Source organism: Lissotriton vulgaris, chromosome 2_1, assembly GCF_964263255.1.
Source record: "Lissotriton vulgaris chromosome 2_1, aLisVul1.2, whole genome shotgun sequence".
NCBI lineage: Eukaryota > Metazoa > Chordata > Amphibia > Caudata > Salamandridae > Lissotriton > Lissotriton vulgaris.
In genome coordinates, this window is record NC_141687.1 from 1,325,146,640 (window position 1) to 1,325,160,847 (window position 14,208).

Below are 14,208 nucleotides of genomic sequence, written 5' to 3' on the forward strand. Positions count from 1 at the left end.
ATAATATTTAGGGCCTGTGAATCAGCTAATTGTCTACCAATCGGTTGTTCATGTATTTGACTCGGCCATAATGGAGGGGGAAATGCTAAATTTTGACCATATGTGTTTTACACTGATGTTGTGGTCTGACCTTTTACTGACATAACTGCTGTTTGATGTGGCAAACGTTATTTTTCTGAGAACGTCTTCACCTCTAGGCTGAGTGTTTCTCTGAAACTTGTGTTCGTGGATGGCCATATTGGGAATTTGTGGTGTTTCTGAGGAGTTCGGGGAGGGTGATTAAAAGTTTGGCACCCAGATATGAAAAGCATCCACCGCATTAGTTTGTGTCACTGGCAGCTGGGATGGTTGCTTGTTTGAAGCAGCTGGGACGCTTGTGTTGTGGGGAGAATACATCACCTTTGAAATTTAGTATTGGATTGGATGGAGCTGCATTGTGGAAGGCTGGTACACCATCCCTTTTGTCTTGTATGTCATCATTTGTTAGAGTATTATGTCAGCCTTATGTTTAGTGGTTCTTATGAATCTTGTTTTAGGCTTTCTAATTTCATGGAATGGCCAATTTTAAGTTGGCTGCTGGTGGTGTGTTTAAGGGGGTATTAACATGGTCATATTCAAAATATCTTTAGAACGCACACCTACTAAAGTATAAGTTATAGGATAATGCAGTCTTAATCGAGAAAAGCTGCACCAAGACATAGAGGAAATTTTGACAAGAAAATACTTTGGTTATTCGGTTTGAAAGAGACATTGGATAAAACATGTTTTTAAATCATGATGAGAATTGCAACATGAGTAACCTACCAAAAACAATAGTGTTTTTTAGTATCCCCTACTAGAAAGTGATGAAAGGGCTGAACTTTTCGTGTGTGTTGATTACTACAAATGCTTTTCCCAAGGACTTGGCAGTGTGAGCTCACGGAGACTGTAGACCTTTATACTTCCTCGAAAAGAGGATGAAATTATAAAGGAAGTTTATAGGTCAACGGGCTAGGTATTTTTTTCCTATTGCTCCGGCTAATTGTAAAACAAAAATGCAGTTTTAATTCTATCCGGGGCTGTAGTAATTTCTGCAGAGTGGCTGTCTTCCTCATTGCAGATGGAATGCCTTGGTTCCTACTTAAGATATACTAGGGGTTAAGGAGGACGGGGCAGATTTCCGTATGGTGGTGGTAACCAGCTAACCCCCATTTGCGTAGCCCTACTCTGCTCTGGCGCAGTAGAAGGGAGGTGGTTATAAAGCTTGCTAGGGACTTTTTTTTGCTGTGACCCTTAAGGCTTTGCTCCCCTTGAATGGATTACTCTTCCTAATTAGCTAAAGATGGTCCTTTGCCTCTGTTCATTTAGACAGCTTACATACCAAACTGAGCAATAGCTCATGGGTGGGTGTAGGAGAGTAGGGTCTGCTATCCTATGGTCACCCTAATTTTTGCTTTTTGCTTCACTGGTTTTCGACTTACTGAGGCTGTGGGCCTGCTAATCAGACCCCCAGCCTGCTGTTCTCTCTCTAAATTTATAATACATGTGCTATAGGTACATACCACAATTGGAAATTGACTCCTTGTCAGCCCCTGTACCATGCACTATAGGTGCTCAGGGCATAGGTGCCACCAAGGCCTTCCAGGGGCTGAAGCATAGCTTTTGCCACCCCTGGCTGGTTCTTAAATTGACACAACTGGCTGATCATTCAGCTGGGGCAAGTGGGTGTAATCACCCCTTGCTTAGATATAGTATACCTATATCTAAACCTATATCTGGACACATATATAGCCTGTAAGCCACTCCTATGGAAGGCCTCATCAATCCTGGAGGCAGAGTGCGTGGTTTTATGTGAGATGGAGCTCGGGCATGAGCTGAGCCTGTCTGCAGCTGTCGGGAACAACTCCCTAAGCTGATCCGGGATAATGCCATACCATATACTCTTAAGCGCCTTATAATCCTCGCGGTTATATAGCAACTTTGGTTTGGCTTTATCAAAACATGTCGTGTAAGGTGTCATACGGATTGGAATACTACCCCCTCGCCAGTTCTGGCGACGGGGGTAGCATTCCACCCTTCTAGAGGGATAAGACATGTTACTTTACTGAAACGCGGTTGATTTAAAATGAGCCTCAGATCCACAAAATGGATGCCCCTGCCACAGACACGGGTCTGGCCTCCTGCTGCTGACCGAAACTCAGCATATGGTGGCCTGGACAAAGGGTTTCCTGTCGCAGGGCGGTGTTAAACCACCCCAGACAGGAGATAGTGGATTGTAGTAGGGAGGTTTCAAAGAAACCAGACACTGCCTGGGGAGCACAAGGCTGCCCCTTGCATAATCCGGCCAAACCGGTTCTGGGGCCTTCCAGCCCCAGTCCCAGCGCGGCATGGATCAAAGGAAAGGGGTGTAACCACCCCCTTCCTGGGTCCCACCCATAGGAGGGGACCTAGCAGGATGTCCAGCCCACCAGATTCGAATAAGAGTGGGAGCAGTGCCAATGCAACTCAGATCATCCTGAAGAAACATAAGAAACGAATTCTGGACCCTTCGACATTCTATTCAACATAGAAGACGGAAGAATCTCCCTTGTGGTCAAGGAGTGACCACCCTGTGCAAACCGGCACCATCCAGCCCTCGACCCTTGCTTTGTTGCAGTTCCCGCCGGAACTCGAGCGACAGAGATCAACGAGATCAAGCTTGCCTGCCTTCTCCCAGCCCGATCCACAGTCCCTGCAGAGCTGAGACCAGTGGAGGCGACCGGAAGCGTGGGGCACGCCATCTTGAAAAGGCCACGAGACGCTGACCGTGCAGCCCACGAGTGACCCTCGAAGCTGTACACCGGGGTTTGAGAAGCCCCAGCCCCGAGCTCCACTTGCACCAAAGCTACCCCCTCCACACTCGACGAGTGCTGCGTGGGGCCCTTCTGCTTGTGTTGGCTCGACGCGTTGGTCCGGTCACTTGCCAGCTGGCTTGTGGCCCCTGTGCCGACAAACTTGAATACGACTCGCTTTTCTGGTTGCTCCAGATCTGCACCAGCTCCTGTAAAAAGGAGCCCCCACTCTGACCCTCCTGGTTCGAGTGATAAGCAATCTCCCGGTTCCGCGTGGATTGCTTTTGCCAAGTGCTGCTTGCTGCAATCTTGAAGCCGACGGTGCTGACGGCGAGAGCCTACGTGGGACAGATCGTGACCTGCTCCTGGACGTCGCAGATGCCCCAGAGCCCACGTGACAGTGGAGAGAAGCCTATCGACAACCACCTGATTGCGCCCGACATTGCCTGGTTCCGTCCTGGTTCCACCCTGGTCACTGCTGAGTGACCCAGACTCTGTCCCCTCTGCTTTCAGGTACTTTTCTACTTCGATCCACCCTTGGATCGCACCGGACACTTCTGCTTCACATCGCCTGCAGCTGCAACAGCTTCAAGCACCAAGAGCCTGCGTGTCAAAACCCGACGCCACTTCGACCCTGTGCACCCACGGCCTGTGGGTGAGGTAACATTGCAACGCCGGTGTTCCTACACTGGTACACACCTCTAGGGTCTGTGTCTAAAGTTTTGTTCCTCTAGGTTCAGCGGAAGCCTCTTTTAATTCACTTTGTGTAACTTTTACGCACCATTGACATTGCATTGGTGCAAGCCGCACTTTCCGTGCTGCACCCGAGTCCTGTGGGCTACTCCCGACTTCAGCATTGCTAGTCCTGACTGCTCCCAGCGAATCTCTAGGCCCTAGGCCTAACCACTGTTCGATTGGTATCTCTTATACCACTTTTTTAGTATATGGTTTAAGTGGCCACCGGCCCTCATCCAAAATTGTGCAACTTTGTATGTTATACTGTGCTTTTGATTTAACGCTTGTGCCCCTTTCCTCATAAAGAGTACTGGGGAGTAATTTAGAAATAAATACATATATTTTTATAATATATACTTGTGTGGTGTCCTTTCATTTGATTACAGGATTGTATGTGGTAAAACAGCTCGCTTAACACGACCTCTTAAGTTAAGCCTTTAAGGCTGCTTAGTCCATGCTACCACTAGGATAGCTTGTCTAACAAGGTTGACTTACAACCAGACATCTTTGGGGTTTGTTTGGACTGATACCAAGTGGTTCCAGAATTGGAAACACTACATATCAGGCCAACTTCTCACAGTGGGTGAGAAAACAACATTTTTCAATAGCGTTCCTATTTAATCAAAGATTGACAGTGGATGAAATACTTTTTCATAAAGTGAATCCCGTACGAAGGTAAATTTGGTTTTAGGTGAACACATTTTTGAACTCATTCCCTGCATGTCTGTCTCAGAATCGTGAAACATTTTGCCTAACGTCTTGGAATGTGGAAGTCTTTGAACGTCATGCTTTGGATCAAGTCATTTGTCATATGTAGCAAAAGAGTTTAAATGTCATGTCAAGAAAAGGCAGTCATGTGTCGTATTGTTGTGGAAGACATCACATACTATGTATGGGAGTTGAATTCTATTCTGTCATTTGCGGAAGTAGATTTCTATGTTTCTGTCTTAGAATTAATAATGTCACATAGTTGGAGAAGTGGAAGTCTTCATTTGTCGTACATGGTTGTGAACTCTCAACATATGGCTGTACTGAAAATGTTAATTTGCATACGTCTTAGCGTTTCAAATTTTACTGTATAAGTCGGGAAGTCTGTCTGTCCTGCTATTATTGTGTCCTGTTTTGAACCGGAAGTGTTTGCATGTCTTGTGTGATGGTGTAAGTTTCAATGAGTCCGACCTGGAAGTGAAAGTTTTTCTGTGGCAGGTCACACGAGCTGGTGTCCTGTGTGAAAGTGGGGGTTTTAGTGGCGTAGTTTTAGCAGTAAAAGTGGTAGTATGTCATGTCTCATCAGGGAAAATTTTGAGCCATGTCTACAAATATAAATGCCAGGGTGTAAAATCTAGAAGTGGATCTCCTGACCATTATAATTTATATATTTTTTTTGCAGACGCATATTCGACCTCTAACAGTGAAAATGGAGGCAAGTCTGAATCAGTGGCCAACTTGCAACATCAGCCATCATTGAACTCAATTCAGAGCTCACCAGGGCCGAAGCGGTCCACCAACACCCTCAAAAAGTGGCTGACTAGTCCAGTGCGCAGGCTCAACAGCGGAAAGGCCGAAAGCAACATGAAAAAGCCTAAGAAAGGGCGGGAAGGACGTAAGAGCTTTGACCCAGGGTCACCGAAGCCCGGAGATGACTCTACTCCTCAAGGCGACAGCGCAGATGAGGTATTTGTTTTTTCATTGCCATGAAATCCAATGTTATAATTTGATCTTCAAAAGTAGTGAAGAAGCACTATCACAGTGTGCAGGTTTTTTCTGAGTAATGGTACGTGCAGAGATGTGATAGTGTTCCATTCTGATAAACTACTCCATGAAATATGATGTTTCAGACTCCACTGTCACTTGTAGGTTTTGGTGCTAAACTAGCACTATCCAAATTAAATCGCAACCTCATGTATCTCATTTACATCTTGTGCACTTTTTTCGTGGAATAGTAACGCTATACTTTGGGAAAACATGAAAGACAAAAACCGAAGCATATTGAATTGTTGGGTCAGTGTCATTTTTGAGAATTCCTTTTAATATGGCAGGTCACATTTCTATGTGCTTTTTCAAAATATACTAAGGGTTTCACTTGCTATGCATTATTCCGCCATCTAGTGGTTGGGGCTGGAATTGTCTTATTTTTTCTTGTGGACGTTGCCGACCACCATTTGGTTGTATGTCCATCCCCTATGTGACGTCAGACGGTGCCCTGGATGTTCCTTTTCATTATTGCCATTATCAGATCCTTTTTCTGCCATTCGGACTGGAAGAAATGGAGGAGCTCTAAAAGTTTTACAGAAAAGTTGAGTTTTTTAAATATAAAATCAACCAATTTGCTGAAGAAGGCGAGAGGTACAAGAAGAGAGGGGGGACCTTTCTCTCGATGGGGGTCTCAGCCGGTACCAGCCATGTAGTCGGACAATAAAGGCAGGTAGGGGTTATGTAAAACACCCCCTTTGAATTCTGCCCTGACTGCCACCACAAGTTGGCACAGAGAGACCACTAGAAGGTCTGCAACCTATGTCACCCGAAGGATCATCGAGATGAACCACTGCAAGGCCTGTGCCACATTTATACCAAAGACCCTAAAGGTACTTGAGAACAGGGGCTGGAACACTACACCACCATGGCCAGCACTCTGAGGACGCAGGTTTTATTGAAGGATCGAGATCTCTGGCCAGCGACGATGACAAGAACGTGGAGGAAGCCGAGACTGCTCATGGCGAAGAGGCTGTACGCCAAAATAATTTTCATAGCCTGTCTAAAGATCATAATACTGTGGTCTGGATTGGCCAATGTTACTTACTACGCCCTTTTATCTACAAAGCGGACATTGTTGCTGTTGAATTGATGTTGTTGGACTGTCTCACAATGGTAAGAAGGATTAGGACACTTTCCCTAGCTCTGATGAAAACAAGAGCTGGTATTGGCAGCTATATTCAGTGAACTGAATCTATGTCCATAATCATACAAGTCCTACTGTTTGTTTTCTATGTACTTTCCAAGCCACACTGCTATTGACGAGGGTGTGTCAACCTTTTGAAGGAAAATGCATTCATTGTTTACCACAATGCTGCTGTAGGCTGCAGTGGCACCTTCCTCACAAAATGAAATATTCTGACATAAGCAGTGTCATCTTTTGAGTACAGGACACCGTTGTTTAGTGTAGGATCCTTCATCTTCAAGTTGTTGGTTCAGTTGTGTCTCAAGACTGCATGTTTGTTGGTCTACATCTAATGACAAATGGTCTGTTGCTCACAGCGATAAACCTCTAAGAAGGTACATGGCACAAACGGACAATTTATTAAAGACCCAACAAAGATTTTAAAAAATGTCTCTTTCCTACACTTTTACCTTCGGGTGAATGCTTTCACTTAGAACTCTAAGAATGTGCCAGAATCTCTCGGCTCACTGTTAAAGCTGTGCTGGGCATACTTACCGTTTACCATTCTCTTGCGGTGGACTCACTATTTTGGGACATTACTCTTGCTTTCTCTTTCTCTGACTGACATTAATTATCCAGCAATCCAATCATCTGTTCTCCCCCGTCGGTCTCTCCTTTCCCATTTACTCATCCATTCCCAATCCCCTTCCAGGCCTTTAAATTCCCCTTTCATTTTCATCCACCATCCCTGCTCATTCTGTCTATTCCTATTCCGTTATTAACTCTGTGCATTTTCGGCATATCTCATTCTACCATTGATTTCCATTCTTGTTTCAGTCCCTCATTCATTCCCTTTTGTATTTTTACCACCTTTCAACTTCCATTTCTATATGAATTCCCAATCTCATGCTCATTCCCCCCCTCCCCTATCCAATCAACTACTTCCCCTCTAGCGATCCATCTCAGCGGGCGATCATAACTCCCTTTTTTGTTGTCCTTGCCCGTTCATGAGTTCGAGATCCTCTTTTTATGGCACGTGTTATTGTCGATATCATGCTGCGTACTACTTTCGGCATATACTGGTTGCTACTTGTTTTTCTGAACGTCTGTGGCCTCTAATTAGTATCTGATTAAAGCTACTATTTCCAAGTTTCATTTAGTGAACTGTAAGGCCTTCAATACTATTATTATTATTATTGGGTTTTGTAAAGCGCGTAGTCACCCGTAAGTATCCCAGCGCTCAGATCCGATCAGTCCAGAGGGGAGCTAAGGGGGGAGGGGAGGGGGGGGGGGGGAATCGAGGGGGGGGGGGGAATCGGGGGAGCAGGTGTGTCTTCAGCCGTTTCCTAAAACGGAGATAATCTGGTTCCATCCTGAGGTCCCGGGGAAGGGAGTTCCAAAGACGGGCCGTATTGACGGAGAAACGTCGTCCACCCGTGCGCACCTTCTTCACTCTGTGGATAGTGACCAGATTTTCATGGTCCGAACGGAGGGCACTCAAGGCTTTGTAGGGCCTGATGAATTTTTTTAGAATAGGGGGTCCTTTGTCCTGTAAAATTTTGTGTGACAGGCAAAGAGCTTTGAATGCCACTCTCTCTCTCACTGGGAGCCAGTGGAGCTGTCTCAGGGCTGGTTTAGCGGAGGATCTGACCGGGGTGTTAGTGAGAATCCTTGCTGCAGCGTTCTGGATTCTCTGCAGTTTATTTAAAGTTGCCTCGGGAGCTCCAAGATATATGGCGTTACTATAATCCAGCCTTGATATAATAAGATTAGTAATTTCTGGGAAATAAAAGGGAGCAAGGGCAGAATCTTCCTGATCGCTTTAAGGAGCCCAAAACAGGTCCTAGCAATCTTTATGGCTTGTGTCCTGAAGGTCAGGTCTTTTTCAATCCATATTCCCAAGCTTTTAATCTCAGACTTGGGGGTAGGGGGTTCACCCAAACTGGGGGGCCAGATGTTCTGCGGGAGAGAGAGCCCTTTCTGGCCAAGGAGGAGAATGTCCGTCTTTGAACCGTTAAGTTTCAAAGATGACCTATTCATCCATCCTTGAATTTCTACCAGACAGTTGTACAAGTCTGATGGTTCCTGGTTCGGATGAGATAGAGACACCACTAATTGTGTATCATCGGCATAACTGATGATTCGCACTCCGAACGGGGTGACAACCTCCTCCTCCAATTGTCCTGAACTTAAGGGACCATAATACTGCTGCATCTGTGCTAGCAGTACCTGGGAATTCTCAATTACCAGGTAGCAGTATTACAGGGTACTAAAAGTGAAACCCATGTAGTCTTTATGCAATGGGCAAAAATGTGTGGGAATCAATATTTTTGCACCAATTTCAGCATGTGGACTCGTGTTTGCAGCTTACGAAGGATAAAGTTATCTGGTGTTGCCAGGAGGGTTTATCACTGGTAAGGTTACAGAAATGCCTGGTGTGGCAACCCTTCATCAGTTCTGATGTGCCATTCAGTTGGTAACGTATGTAACCATCTGGATCAAGAAGTCTGGGCCACCTTTAAGGAGCGCCTAGGTGGCAATGTAGTGATTGTTTGGTACAATGGAAAGAATAGGTTCTTCTGGACACTCCGCAAAAAATCAGAGCCCCAAACATATGATCAGGGCCGGGCTGGCCGTTGTGGGCACTGGGCATTTCCCCGGTGGGCCTTAGGGGTGGGGGCCGGAATTGTGCCTGCAAGGGCTGCGTTTCTTACTGGGGGCAGTTTTGCCGCAGTGCAGCCAATATCGGCACCCTGTAAGAAAAGCCGGAGCAGTGCTTTTTACTACCACACCTCTCCTCAAACCCCCACCCCCCCTCCAAACCCAACCCCCACCCTCTTCACAGGGCTGATCGAGCAGAAACCTGCCTGGGCTGGTTGCTGTTCCCAGTCCAATCCTGAATATGATACATTGGATGACACAGGAACCCATAATGTCCAACATTGGACGTGGCATACATTGCTCCCTTCCTATCACTGCTGTCTTCCTCATTTGAACTTTATTTTAAGTGCTCACTCAGCTCTGTTCTCTGCCATGAAGGCCCCCACTTGTAACAGCAAAAAAATATGTTTGAGCAATGGAATCTGCGAGTCTTTGTTGGATTTGCATCAAATGGTGAGCTTGAATGGCTGAGAAGATTTTTTTCCCCCGAAAGAATGGACTTTATCAACCGTTGTCGCTTACAGCATTTAATAGAACATTTTCTGCAATATTCGGCTCTAATCAGTGATGCAATCATACCAGCAAGAATTTTCAATTGCCTTTGTGCCAGGCGGCAAGCAACTGTTTGACCCTTGTACAAAATGGCACAAATATTCGCATTACGCTGATTAAAATTGTTTGCAGGATTGAGGAAACTACGAGAGGGCTGTTGTGAAAAATTGGCTTACAAACCGTCTACAATATCAGGTGAATACATATTAGAAAATCCACATCAAACTTAACATGTGTAATGGAACGCTGGACTTTGAAGTTAGGACATTTAAATTATTTATTAATTATTTAAAAATACCATAAATGCATTTATCTCTCGTTCCACGAGAGATAAATGCATTTATTTATTATATTTTTATTAGCCATTACGAGTTTGTGTACCTATGTGGTGATGTACCGACATATGACTTACTGTATTGTTTCAGAAAAAAGTACCCTGCGGAAGAGCAGTTATGCTTGAAATGCATCGGGCATTTAAGGAATAAGGAAATACAAAGAATTTTGAAAGTTATGATTTGAAAAACAACATATCTATGGAAATTAAAGAAAAAGCATAAATAATATGTGAAGACATTTATTTGAAAAGAGTATGAAAGTATGTTCTGAGTGCTCATGTGACAGTGGATCTTGGGTTCAAGAAACACGCATTTGTATATAATACTACCCCCAATGCTCAGTGGGAGATTCACATGAGGCCCCAACCACGTTGTGAACATTACAAACTGTGAACATTATAGTCCAGAACTTACAGAGTGCGGAGCCACATCCCAATTGGATCTATCATGACTTGAGGGCCATCTCATAAAAGCCTTTGATTATGGGCAGTAGTACATCGGAAGTACTGTTTTACATACTCTTATATGCATTTGTAAATCGGCCCTCAAGCATCTAAGTTCCTATTGGGAAGAGTGCAAACTGAACACAACCCTTCTATTTGAACCAATTGTGTATCATTATTCCAATTGTTGATCTTTTGTGGCAAATTCACAAAGGGATTTTAGAGTATGTCAAAAGTACTTCAGGAGTACCACATTGCGTAACCCAAAATACCTTTATGAATAGGCATCTTAGTTGCTAAACCTCAGTCACCCTAGAGCTAACCATATGCTTTGTTCATAATCTTTCTCAAATGTTACATGTTTCTATTTATATAAGAATCCTATCCCGTTGTGATAGCTGAAGTCGTTAGTCATTTTGTAGATGTTCCTGTGTTCTTGAATATATATTCTCCTACATGCTTTTTTTTATTGTGGACCTGAAATTTGTTTCTGCTTTCTACCCGAACTATTCCTCTTTTAATCTTTGCAATGTTGGTGTCAGGATCTTTAGTTTTTTCTCAGGACCCACCATTTTTTTCTTAACTCCAGTATTGGCCTTCCCGATATTTTAGCCACTGCTAAATGCTTGCTCACACTCACAAAGACGCTTGCTAGTGCTTCTAAAGACATCATCTTAATTATAGGTGTTATTCTTAGAAAGTGGAGAAGGAAATACGTTGCCACGAGCATTGATCTACTAAATCACGTGATTGCAATAAGTCTATTGAATGCTGCTATTGACTCGGTCAGGAAACGTAATGTTAGTGTTTTATATGTTGTTTCATTGACGTTAGAACGAAAGCATCACAATTGTTTTAGTTCCATGTAAGTGACTGTCAATCCATTTGTCATGTTTTAAAAGCTACATTTTGAAGACCAAAGATGCATTTGACTCTTATAGTTTACAGCTTCCTCTCTTTAGTCTTTAGGAATCTTCATAATAGAACCTCAACAGCAAGCTCGCACCTTGTATTCCGGAATGATTCAAAGCTAAATGTCAAACTATTGTTGACTTAAATTGCATATCTAGATATACGTTATCAATTTAAAGGAGAGCTGATCTCTTAGTTTCTACTAATTTTGGATTCTAGCCTTAATATCCAAAAGGAGAGCAAAAATGGTATTGGTTGAAGCAGTGACTATCGTCAATGGGAACATAAAAGAAAATTGATTGTTGCTTTTTGTGGTTGCAGAAGACCAAAAAGGTTTGGGTTGATGATGAGCAAGATGAAGAATCCCACACACCCCTTCCTCCCCCAATGAAGATTTTCGATAACGATCCTGCTCAGGATGATCTGGTAAGTGGCCAGTTATCTACTTGCCAGATGTGTAAAGGTCTTCCTTCTGTATAAATGTGTACACCTATAGACTTGCTTTGCTTTCGCTGATCTAATGAGCTGTATTAATTTCTGCTGCTGCTTTAGAAATTAATTGTTTTAGTGGATGTGTAATGTTATGGGTCGGTCGGTCTATTTTGCATTTCGCTACAGACCATTCATCCGAATTTTGTGGTAGTCTGTTCTTTCAGTCACTACTAGTTCACGCAATTTGTTCCCTAATGTACTGATTACTTGTAAATTTAGGATAAACAGCAAAGACTTCTAGTAGCATTTTTTTTGTCTTGCAGTACTTGAGACACAGCATTTCCACTGTTGTGTAGTGCATTGGCTGGAAAACATGATGCTCCTTTTTATTGATTTAGAAGTCATAATTCAGACCAGATCAAAGGTATAGGTAAGGGGGGCACCTCCATAAGAGTAGAGAACACCTCCATATGAGTAGGGAACAAGGATATGCAAACATACCCTCATGCAACACATGCATGACATTTGTTAAATGTTCCTGCCACAGCCTACCTCAGGTCATAGAATCTGGGCCTATGTTCTGGGAGGTCCGAACATGAACTCTCGGCAAATTGCAATTCACAGATGGCAGTTTTTTTGCTTCCAGTAGTCTTCAAATCCTTCGTAATATTATTTTATATTTGGGGCCTAAATTTCTTACAAATGCACCCTTTGCCACATCTCATCCTCAACATTTGTGTTAAAGGTATGTAGTCTTACCCTTCCCAGGATTCGGCTTGCTGTTTACATTTTTTGCGCCATGCTCAAGATGCAAAATCGATAAAATGATGGCATCCACTGTAAGACTTAAAGGATAGTGCTGCATATGATTCGGACCCAATAATAAGAACATAGTGTTAGGCCTATTTTGAGTCGAGGTAGACTAGACAAGTCCTACTTCAACATCAAAACAACTAAGTAGCCCTAAGGGCTATTGTTTCGAAAAACCTTGGTAAAATTGGGTGTGGTGAGTTAATTATTATTTTTAACAAGAATCCAAAGCATTTAAAACTCCGAGGCCTTCATTTATACTTATGAAATGTGTTGTTGCGGAATTCTGAAATGTCGGTGCATTTCTTTTCGAAGTAACCTTACAAGTTTCTGAGCCAACATTGGAGCAGACAACTTTTTTTGGTATGTTCTTATTTTAATTTACACGAAAGGCGCACAATTCTGACACTTTTGGGACACACAGTCACGGATTGTCCTGTCGGAGATCACCTGAGGAGAGCTCAGCTGTCAAACAGGAGCCTCCTGCAAGTGGCACCGGAAGTGGAAAAGATGTGGTAAAGTGCCTACATGTGCTATCTCTGAAACTGCCTATAAAACGCATATTGTGGATAGGTTTTCTATATATAAGGTGCACACACATTATCCGCTCATGCAGAAACCTAAATGTTGCATCAGCAGAGAAAGTGTGAGGCACTTGCGAATAGGCAGTACAAATGAAAATGAGAGGCAAATATATTATATGATGCAGGAAGTATGTGGCCAGCATACTCACTATCCAACCACACCGAATGTATGTCCGCCCTCAGTCTGCTAATGGTTAACTCTTGGACTTGAAGTTCTTGCTGATCGTGGTTAACCCATGGCCCACAGTGGTAGCACAGCTTATCTTTCTGATAGGCAGTCCTTGTATCTGCTTCTCTTCTACATTTTCTCACTCAGCAAAAGGCAGCGATATCTCAGTAAATGAGAGGCATAGTCCAGATCTGTTGGAATTCTGCCCTTTCTCTGTGGCTAGTGTCCAAACGGACATTAATGTCTGCACTGTCAAGACCACAGTGTTTATATTCCATAAGCATGCTGGTGGAAGCTCTGGCTTGAACAGTTTTTTCGACTGTCACGTCCATCCAAATCTTTGGACTAGATGCAGGAGCGTTGGCACTCCAGGCCCCTCTCCTCTGTGGAGCTTGTGCCAGATTCCGCTCTGTGCCTCCATGTCTTTCCAGGAGCCAGAGCTACCCCATCACTCCAAGAGTTCGATAAGGCCATGCACCTCATATTTGGGAAGCCCTACCCCTCTGGATTGCCTTTGGACCTATGCCTTCGGGTGGGGTCCCCACTGGATTCTCGCTGGCAGCACCATTCGGGCCTTTAATTCCATGCAGGATGCGAAGCAGCACTGCCCACAAGATCGTGACTTTCCTCTGCGCTCACTCTGGTAGCAGCGCTCCCAGCAACACCATCCCTATCGTCATTCTTGACTTCAATAATGAGTTAGACTGACGTTTTCTGGACAGGACCATGCCCTCTGAGTGGGAGCCAGTGCCTTTTTCATTTGACAGACTTGGAGAGGGAGAAGAATGGGAGGGATGTGCGGATGCTTATGGATATCAGTATCCCCTACATGATACAAAGGACAACTGGTATGAGGAAATAGTGGATCCCAGTGGGTTAGACACCTC

General features: G+C 44.0%; 1 protein-coding gene across 8 annotated transcripts in view; it reads left to right on the forward strand.

The window, feature by feature from the left end:
* Positions 1 to 14,208, forward strand: part of KALRN (kalirin RhoGEF kinase) — a 1,626,736-nt gene that overhangs the window by 1,336,039 nt on the left and 276,489 nt on the right. For all 8 annotated transcript variants that reach the window (XM_086957084.1, XM_086957086.1, XM_086957088.1 and 5 more), the window contains 2 exons: positions 4,936 to 5,219; positions 11,648 to 11,752. In XM_086957084.1, coding sequence (XP_086813210.1) covers positions 4,936 to 5,219; positions 11,648 to 11,752 — 389 coding nt within the window. The remainder of the gene's footprint in view (positions 1 to 4,935; positions 5,220 to 11,647; positions 11,753 to 14,208) is intronic.